Genomic DNA, 10,532 nt, shown 5'->3' on the forward strand with positions numbered 1-10,532 from the left:
CTTGACTGATCACCAAGAGTAAACAATTTATTAGAATTATTGTGCTGACTCTGAGATTATATCGCTGGACGAATAATTCAAAGGTTGGTTTTAATAATTTTAATTAATGCAATCACTTGCTTTGGTGTGGAAATAAGTATACCTTATTTTCCACCCACTACAATCTTACAGATGAAACACCTGCAATAGGAGCACATACCTAAAAATGACATCATTTGCTTTTTTGTGGAGGGTTTAGGTATGGAAATAATAGCTTGAATGCGTTTTGGAGAAAGAGTTTTCCCCTGACCAGAGAGAATGTGTCCTAAGAAAGTGACCTCCTGTTTTGCAAATTGGAGTTTTGAGAGGCTGGCTTTGTGTCCCTCAGCAGCTCGATGTTTCAGGAGTTTCACAGTGTCAGTTACACACTGTTCACGTGTGGGTGCTGCTATTAATAGATCATCAACATACTGTAGAAGGACTGAGCCTTGTGTGAGTGTGAGTGTAGAGAGACTTTCACACAGGGCCTGATTGTAGATAGTGGGAGACTCACAATAACCTTGACACAGCCGAGTGAAAGTGTAGGGCTTGCCATCAAACTCAAAGGCGAACCAGAATTGGCTATCTGGATGAATAGGCACGCTGAAAAATGCATTTGAGAGCTCGATTACCGAAAACCACTGAGCTCCTGGAGGAATATGAGCTAGGATGGTGTAAGGATTTGGGCCAGGTGGAGCTCTGGCGTAAACAGCAGTGTTGACGGCTCTGAGATCCTGGACAAATCTCCAGTCATCTGGTGGTTTGTCCCGGATTTTCTTCACTGGAAACACTGGAGTTCGCACGGGAGAGTCAGGACAGGGAACAATTACACCTGCAGCAAGAAGAGAATCAAACACAGGTTTAATGCCCTGTATGGCTTCAGGTTTGAGTGGATATTGTGGTTGGTTTGGCCTAAAACTTGACTTTGCCCTGACGATCACTGGCTGTGCAGATTTTATTAGTCCCACATCATACTTGTGTGCAGCCCAAAGAGTGTGTGGAATGTCAGTTAGCTCAGGAGGAACTGAAACAGTGTCAGACAGACAGGTGAGCGTGTGAGAGTCAAGCAGAGTCATCATTGCAGAGGGACTCTCAAGCTGGTACACAGACCGCAAAACAGAAAATGTCTGTGTGTGTTTGGTTTTGTGTGTGTTCAGAGAGGGAGAGAAAAATACAGCAGAGTCATCAGTAGGTTGCCAGTCAGTGGCCTGAACACATTGGAGTGTGAAAGGCCCTAAATCTTCCCACTGGTCAGTCAGATCTTTACAAAGAGAAATGTGTGGAAGGTCATGAGTGTGTGTGTGTGTGTGTGTTGTGGTGAGTGTATTGTCAGCGCTTCACTTATCTGGTGCTGCAGGATGTCGGGCTGTCTTCTCCACACGTTGCATCACCTCCCCCTCGTCTCAATCAGACTGTCCCGGTCGGTTCTGGTTGTCTCTCACTCCGGGCATCCTTCGGTCTGTGAGGTAGGGGCAATCCTTGGCCCAGTGACCCAGTTCATTACACAGGAAACAGCGGTCAATGTTGAAACGAGGATCAGGCATCAATAGTCTAAACACATGGGATGCACAACTTCTTCTTCCCATGTACGATTACTAATCTTTTACCTAGATGTTATGAGAACACATTTTTGGGCCTGTAACCTTTCCATTCAGCTTTAATGAAACTTAGAGAAACTTGCTTTGACATTCTTCATGCAGATGCATTATTTTTCCATTACACAACCCTACATCTGAGCAACGTTTACACCAAGAGTCAGAGATATTGATAAGGAAATTAAGGTTTAGTTTGTGCAGACTACTTAGAGCTTTGAATTGCGTTTTAATGCTCATTTTCTTTCTTGGTCTCGGACAGTTTAACCCTGCAGGGCTGCAGCCAAAGCAATAAAACTGTCTTGTAGCCAGAAGAAAAGATCCAAGTCAAGGAAAGGAATCGAGGATTTGCAAACTCAGAAACGGGATGAGGAGCCATAGATGTGTATTTTCGATTTTGTGCTGGGTTGTTGCAAATTTCTTATGAATAGACAGAAAGAAAAAACACAATAAAACCACTGATTAAAAATACTCTGTCTGTGAAGTTAATCAGTGCGCAAAAAAAGATTTTTCTTCAATCTGTAATCGCACCATCCACTTCTGTGATCTTCCTTTTTCTGGCTCTGCCCTGGACAGAGTAGAACTTCCCTCTGTTTGCAACAACCATCTTTTCCACCTTCTCCAACAAACCCACGCCCTGCTGGATGTTGTTGGGGTCGATGTTCAGGATGTAGCATCTTTCTACGACTCTCTGGGGCAGGATCTCCTTCAGCTCGGCATCAGGGATAAGCTTCCCAAACTGAATGTCTTTCTCTGTCTGGTCATAGCGGGTGAAAAGGACGATGGTATGCCACCAGACGTTCTTTCCAAAGATCTCCTCCATCTGCCTCATGGTGTCTTGTTTTTCATCGAGGGGGGTCTCCAACTTGATGACCAGCAGGAAGGCGTGAGGCCCCGGGGCCAACATGTCGACGCATCTCCTGATCTCTGTCTTTGCTTCAGGTGTTTCTGAGAGTCCAGGAGTGTCTACAACTGTCACCTCACAGTCAAACACCTTCTTCATCTGCAGACAGCACTGAGCATTCCCTGAGGAGAGGAAACACAGTTTTCATGCACGTTTTTAAATGGTAAATGGTCTGTACTTGCATAGTTCCTTCTAACTCAGTGGTGCTCAAAGTGCATTCACACATCAAAGGCAACAGAACTCCATGCAAGGTGCTGCCTGCCATCGGGAGCATCTTGGTATCAAGAGGAGCAAGTTGTTGGAAGATACTGTATATAGATATAGATACTGTAACGGTGGACAGTGTGGATCTGCACCAAGGAACAGGAGTTGAAGATGGGGTAATGGCTGCCTTCTGTGCCTATTTTGTTTTCAACCTGGCTTACCCAACCTACATGAAGAAGACGCTGACCTTTTCCCAACGCACCACACTGAACATTGCTTCTGTGGGTGACAAGGCCCTTCCAGTCACTGTCACACAAATGATAAATCTTCTCTTGTAGACATGCCTCGAACATATAGATGTCCCAGGTGTAGAAGAACCACCTTCACCTTAATGAAACTGATTCAGCGTGTTGGTCTCATCCATGCACATGAATCTAACTTTAGTATGACCTGTGGACTAAATAACTGTAAATCATCCTTTACAGTATATGAGTCCTACAGGTGTCATGTGTATCGTAAGCACAAGGAACACGTGCTACCTGAGAACAACAGCAGTGACAACGATCTAAACACCAAAAATGAACTAAACACTGAAAATGACACTCATCTGAACAACGGAAGTGACAGTGATCTAAGTGATGGACATAACTCAGACACTGATTTACAGCCTCAGCCAGATGTACCTCCTCATATGAATGAACTACTTAAAGGCTTTAAAGAAAATCTTTGTAGCTTCATTTTGAAATGTAGGGAAAAAAATAACATTACACAGACTGCCCAGCAAGAAATTTTGAATGACATAGATTTTGTGTTTTGTTATTTTAAAGAAAATGACGATGCTTGTATCACACACCATCTTAAAGAAAATGGGTTTAATGTTTTGGAGTGTCCTGAACTAAACGAGGTGAGACAATCTCATGACTTCTTTGAAAAAGCGTCCGCAGCTGTCAGATCTGATCTGTATTGATTGTTTCATTGAAAATGATATTGTATCGATTCTACGTTTTATTGAAAATTGTATTGTATCGATTGTTATCGATGTTTTACTGATGTTTCAGATAAATAAATTGAACTAGAAAATTTCCTTGCAGAAAATTTGAGAGTGGCACGGGAGTGTGCCGGGATTTAAATGGTGATATTATAATTACCAAACCTACTAAAGACTTTGAATAAACGAAGCATCATCTGTGTGGAGAGAGCAGAGGGGGAGGGGGGAGTAGGGTCAGAGCGTTGCCGGGCGACGAAGCACACAGCTGCAACAGATACTTGGTTTAACTGTCAAATCAGTCAAAGGAAGCAGAAGGAGAAGACCTCAAACAACCACCATTTTTGTCAAAACCGTGTGTCGGAGAGAAAAGCCGAGCACATTCTCAGAAAGCCAAGACATTGGGCATTACAGAGATGTACTTTTTGTTTTCCTGGAGTGAAAAATGAGCGCACAATCATTTGAGAAGAAATGTGTAAATTTGTGGTCACACAGAGAATCCGCAGCCGTCTTTGAATGGGGGCAGATGGGGAAGGAAGAGAGACTTTTAGAGGAACAAGGCTCCAAAACTCCCCCAAACTTAATTCTGTGGGCTTCCAAAGTGACATTGTGAGCAGGAGGACAAATTTTCCTACATTTTGATGTAAAAATTATGTCTGTGGCATAAAAATTGTGGCCAGGGCGACAAGTTAAAAAAAGATTTACTGTGTGATTTTTCTCTGAGCTCCCACTCTAGTGATGTCATCACTCACTCTAAAGGACCACATACACACCCATTGTAAAGGCTGAAAAGGGCTGAAAAAGTTTCAAAACTTGAGAGGTTGTCACGAAGAAACGATTGAAGATATGAAAAAAGTAGAAACACTTTGAAATAGGGGAAGGCCGCGTCAACATTTTAAAGTTTAAATGGAGTCTGTAGGTGAAAGCATGGCTGAGCAGTGGAGGTTTGAAAAGTAGTGTAATTTTGTGCGATTTTTTCGTCCGTCCCATTCATTTTCAATGGGTGGTTTTTGCGACGTTTTTGCGAATTGTGTCGCGAAAAATGCGACTTTTGTAAATCTGTATGTAAGCACACGATTCCCGATCGAGCCGCACGTTTTGATGTATAATTTGTGTGGGTGTGTGTGTAATAATAATAAGAAAAACCGTACAGAATAACAATAGTGGCACGGGCTGAGCTCGAGGCCCTACTTGAAATCTGTACCCTCTGGAGAACAGATTTGTACCATTTACAAGGGTACATTTTAGTCCCTGGAGTGTTAAAGTCCATTTTTGTACCCCAGGGTGCATAAATGTCCCTGTGAGGTACTAACAGGAAGGGTACAAAAATGTTTCCATGTTAATGGGTACAATAGGTGTACCTTTGAGGGTACTGCCCCAGTGACAAGCTGTTGGACTCTTAAAGGTACAAATTTTACACATTATTACTGAGAGTATATATGCTTTACACAGCGAGGTACAGGTGTCTACTGGGGCTGATGAACTTTAATAGTAATCAGTGAGCGATCACAGCTCCAGTGGTTCAGACCACGTTCATGTAGTTTCTTTCATGGAGCCCGACTGTGTCTGACTTTTACAATGAGAAGGTTCTTATTTCCAGATATTTTGTCAAGACCAAAAAGAAAAGTACAGCAGAAATCTCACTTTTACAGACTAAGTTGTCAAATAGTTTTTTTCCCTGGTCAGTCGGTAAGGGGTCCTGAAAAGTCATGCCTATGAAACATCTGTCTCAGAAACGCTCGTATCACCAGCTAAAAGGATCACCAGTTAATGGAACATGCAGATTCAGATTCATCCTGTGTTACCTGAGGATGGACTGGCAGCAGCACCACCAGCACTGAAGGCATCTTTTCTCAGTATGATGTTTCCACTGGAGCTCTTTCCTGATCCAGTCCTCCCAACAAGAACCAGTCTGAGGTCTGGCACTGGAACACAGAGAGACACGATTGTCCAATCGGCTGTTTGAAGCTACAGATGTTAAAGGATCATTGAAGTTCATTGCCATCGGCTCTATTTCCTATTTCCTGTCATTCCACTTTTCAACTCTGTTGTAAAAATTCAGAGAAATAAGGAAAAAAATGTATATCGAGGTAAGCCCTGAAAGGACAAAAAATCTGTTCAGAATGACTCCAAAGATCCCTACATGACTGAAACCTCATCAAAAATGACTGAAAGAATCTTTTACTCACAATTCATCCAATATGACTTTAAAACTTTCTAAATTAAAAAAAACTAGACAATTTTCTTGGATGCACATAGGAGCAAACCTGAAGCACATTTGCGTTTGAGGAGGACTTTGTTAGCTAAAGGAGACATAATAATGAAGAACTGCATACACCAAAAATACAGTTTAAATCATCAGTGTGGGAGGATTTTTAAATGTTTTTTCTTAGAACTACACCATCAACATCTGTGATCTTACCCTGGATGACTCCGTACTCAATAGAGTATACCTTCCTCCTATTTTCAGCAGCCACCTTGTCCAGCAGATCCCAGACCTGCTGTTTGTTGTTGAGGACGTAGTATCTGTCTTCCACACGACAGGGCAGAATCTTCTTCAGCTCAGTTTTGGTTCTATCCAGAATCTGAACATCTGTCTCCGGCTGGTCGTCGTGGGTGAGGACTATGATGGTGTGCCTCCAGACGTTCTTTCCAAAGATCTCCTCCATCTGCCTCACGGTGTCTTGTTCTTCATCGGTGAGGGTTCCCACCTTGATGACCAGCAGGAAGGCGTGGGGCTCCGGGGCCAACATGTCGATGCATTTTAAGATTTCCGTCTGTCTTTCCATTGTTTCTGAGAGTCCAGGAGTGTCGACGATGGTCACCTCCCAGTTGAACACCTTATTCGTCTGCAGACAGCACTGAGTGTTCTCTGAGGAGAAGAAACACAGTTTTTGTGAAGCATTAAATATAATATTCTTTATCCCTCTGAAGTCCAAGAAGTTTCTGGTGTTTTTTTGTTTGTTTGTTTTTTGTTTCTCACACATTCTGTCTCCCTGTGGGTTCATTTATCACTGCAATATAAAATCCTGCACCTATTCGGACTCAGAAATGTCTTCTGTGCAGAATGACACAGTCAGAATGCTAAAAATCATAAATAATACAACTTCAAACTTAAACTTCTATGAAATGTGGAGTCAACAACATTTTTCCAAGCACACAAAGGTGTTATCAATACTGGAAAAAAGGTGGCTCCACATGGAGTAAACATCCAGTGTTACCTGCAGCAGCACCACCAGCACTGAAGGCGTCTGTTCCCAGTATGATGTTCCCACTGGAGCTCTTCCCTGATCCAGTCCTCCCAACAAGAACCAGTCTGAGGTCTGGCACCAGAACACACAGAAAAAACCCCCATCAAATCTGGTAGTAAAAACTGCTCTGTTTCTTAGTCTTTCTTCCATTAATGCCAACTTTGCACACTTCCCCTCTGCTGTAGGGACTGAAAGAAATGAGGACAAAACTGTGTATGCTGAGGTGAACTCCAACATCCATCCATCCATTTTCTATACACCGCTTAATCCTCATTAGGGTCACGGGGGGGCTGGAGTCTATCCCAGCTGACTCAGGGTGAAGGCAGGGGACACCCTGGACAGGTCGCCAGTCCATCGCAGGGCCACACTTAGAGACAGACAACCAAGCACACTCACATTCACACCTACGGACAATTTACAATCACCAATTAACCTCAACATGTTTTTGGACTGTGTGGGAGGAAGCCGGAGAACCCGGAGAGAACCCACGCTGCACGGGGAGAACATGCAAACTCCACGCAGAAAGATTCCGGTGTCCCCACCAGGACACGAACCGGCGACCTTCTTGCTGCGAGGCAACAGTGCTACCAACTGCACCACCCTGCAGCCCGTGAACTCCAACATGACTTAAAATTTTGTCCAAAATAATTAAGGTGTCTGTTTTTTCCAAAATAATCCAAAGCTTGTCCAACATGGCTAAAAATGTGCCCAAAATGTATCAAAAATTATGAACAAAAAAAGTTTTAAAAAATGACTTAAAACTTTTACTGAATGACTAAAAACTGAAAAAAAAAAAAAAGAAAGAAAAAAAGAAACTTAAAAACGCTGGCAATCATGAAGTCAGTACGACTCAGTGAGTTGCAGCTGTAACACCTGTGAAACGCTGCTCTAGTGAACACTCCTCCTCCAGTGGGGAGTCACAGTCCGGCCACAAAAGTTTAACCTGGTTTTTAGCTTCCTCGAAACTATCGAAAATCCCAAATGCTGGTTTGCCTTGAGGGCAGAACTTGAGGTTCTTTCTCAGCTGATCAGCATCAAACATCAGCGTCTGAAAAAGAAAAAGAACAGAAAAAAAAACAAGCAACAATTTTCATGTTTATAAAATATGACCAATGGAAATTGTTCGCACAAGTGAAGGTGAAACGAAGAGTCGATGTACAGAAAACTTAACACAAAGATACCGAACAGTTCATGATTTCAGTCGCTCAAATGAACTTTTCTTTTCGATGATTCCAACGCCTTCTGATGTAATTGGACAAAACGGATGTTGCACATAAAAGGGACATTTTTCAAAACACAGACATTTTTTCATAAAAGCTTTTTTGAAAACTGAGGATGTGTTTTTGAAACATTAAACATTAAAGGCTTCAGTTGATTGTAGAGAATAAGCAGTGAAAATACCTGTTTGTCCACATGCAGGGCGACGGCGACGTTATCCCAAATATAAAACTGTGGGAAACTATCCTTCTGAGCTTCCATCTGGTTTATTTCAGGTCTTTCCACCAGCTCATACCTGACAGGAAAGCCAAATAGCAACAACAACAGTATAATCAACTACACAAATCAGGTGAAGACATTTTCACACAGTCGGTAGATCCTCCTTCTATTGGTGTTCTGGTTTTGGCTCTTTTGGTTCAGCTCATTACATTTATCTGTTTGTAGGTCTTACCGGTGTGTCTCACTTATGGCGTACGGCCTCCAGATGAAGCGGCCATCTTTGTAAACACAGACGGCGTTCGGGTCGTCAGTCAGCAGAGGATACTCGGAGAAGAGCTCCTGATTGGCTGGACTGTGGACCAACACAGCGTGCTGCACTTCCTGTCTGTGCAGGACAGTTTCGTACACCCGCATGACCGGCTGATCCCCAGAACAAAACTGAAACAACAACAGATGTTTTACAGGAGGACTCTGACTTCACTGTACAAGAAGGATTCATTAATCAGAGTCTCTGTAAATGTACCAACAACAACACAGATTATCATCACTGATGGCAGATTAGCACTCATCACAGGACAGATGAGATTTTGTGTTTTTTGTAGTTATTCGTATTTATTGTAGTTATTCGTATTTATTGTAGTTATTCGTATTTATTGTAGTTATTCGTATTTATACGACCCACTTTCTCATTTTGTTGCACCTCCCACCTGGTCAAAGGCAAAACATCTGAACATTTTCTTATCGATAGACACTATGATTTACTGATGCTCCCTAAACGCCCCACATAGCAGGTTGTGATAGCTGCTGTTTGGTGGCTGTGGTGTGCTCTGACAGGTGTGTGACCAAAAATGACTTTAAAAATGATAAAATGGTCGTTCTCATACGGCCAAGTACACATACTGAGAAACGGCCTCATGTGGCGGCACCCCGCATCCAGGAAGTGTAAAATGAGTAAACATGCAGTCAAGACTAATTTTAAATCTGTTAATAATACAAATGTTGTTGGCAACAAAAATATGAATGTTATTATTATTTTGTTATAGTTAATTCAAATTTAACACTGAGAACTACTCTTTATGTGGTCATTAGCAGTGGGGCGGCGCCCCCTATTGACCAGCAGCCACTGGACTGCATCCTAGAGATGATTTCCCAGAGTTCCTACCTGCAGGCGGTAGGCCTCCAGCACCTCCTCCAGGGGGAATGTGAAGCGGTACGAGCCCAGCCTGGACTTCTCTGAGAAGGCTGGAGAGGTGGTAAACTTATAGAGGAAGCTGGGATGCATGGCAGCCTGATCCTCTGTAAGGTCGGAGAATTTCTGCTGCAGGAGCCTCTTCTCAGCTGCCTTCACCTCCTCAGGACCCACAGCCAGACTCCACCACTGCAGGATGCCTCCGTGTGGATCCCTGGAGCCGTTGTGTGGAACCCCGAAGCCTTCGTCCCTCCTGATGCCACGTAACCCCTCTTGGTCTGTGTCATGTTTCAGATGAGAAACATGGAACTCTGGCTGGGGGTATTCTGGGATGTTTTTCTTGGAGAGGTATGAGTGTCCCAGAGGAACTTTCTGTTTCAAATCATTCAGGCTTAAGTGCTGACCGTTGACATAATTTTCATCACGTCCTCTCATGTTTATCCGTTTCTCCATGGTCTCTGCTGTGAGGAACATGTACTGACACTCTGCTGCTTCTCAGAGGAATCTTATCTTCTCTCTACAAACCCGAATGTAATTCAAAACACACCCAGTGGCGTCAGTTCAAGCACCTCCCCTCATCCAAAACCACCAGTCCCACCCCAATGAAGTTACACAAACTCAAAAACAGAGGGAGAAACATCATAAGTTTAAAAAAAAGTACTTTGTAACCTCACTCCTATTTATTTATTTTTTAGTGTTCTGGATGTCTTTCATTTGTATCGTATTACATTAAAGTATATTCAACATAATGTATTTTATTTATAAGACAAATGGCCCCACTTTTACTGCAGTTTGTCCACCCAGAGTCTGACATAAGGGGTTGTTTCTGGAAAGTGAAACTTAATGTGACACACACAACAGATCCTATTACATTTGTGCACAAAGTGTGGCTCTTCTGAGAACATGGGGCTCAAACACCTTAATACCATGAAGATGTTGCTGACTTCACATT

General features: G+C 42.9%; 1 protein-coding gene across 1 annotated transcript; it reads right to left on the reverse strand.

Annotated features, from left to right (window-relative positions):
* Positions 1-2,110: 2,110 nt before the first annotated feature.
* Positions 2,111-10,102, reverse strand: LOC103375625 (uncharacterized). Its single transcript, XM_008305943.1, has 8 exons — positions 9,554-10,102; positions 8,624-8,829; positions 8,356-8,467; positions 7,828-8,002; positions 6,925-7,026; positions 6,126-6,575; positions 5,509-5,628; positions 2,111-2,636 (listed from the first exon to the last, which is right to left on the reverse strand). The coding sequence occupies exons 1-8, from the start codon at positions 10,052-10,054 to the stop codon at positions 2,125-2,127; spliced, it is 2,178 nt and encodes a 725-aa protein (XP_008304165.1). The 5' UTR covers positions 10,055-10,102; the 3' UTR covers positions 2,111-2,124.
* Between the last annotated feature and the right edge of the window lie 430 nt (positions 10,103-10,532).

Source organism: Stegastes partitus, unplaced genomic scaffold (assembly GCF_000690725.1).
Source record: "Stegastes partitus isolate 25-593 unplaced genomic scaffold, Stegastes_partitus-1.0.2 Scaffold2717, whole genome shotgun sequence".
In the NCBI taxonomy this organism is placed as follows: domain Eukaryota; kingdom Metazoa; phylum Chordata; class Actinopteri; family Pomacentridae; genus Stegastes; species Stegastes partitus.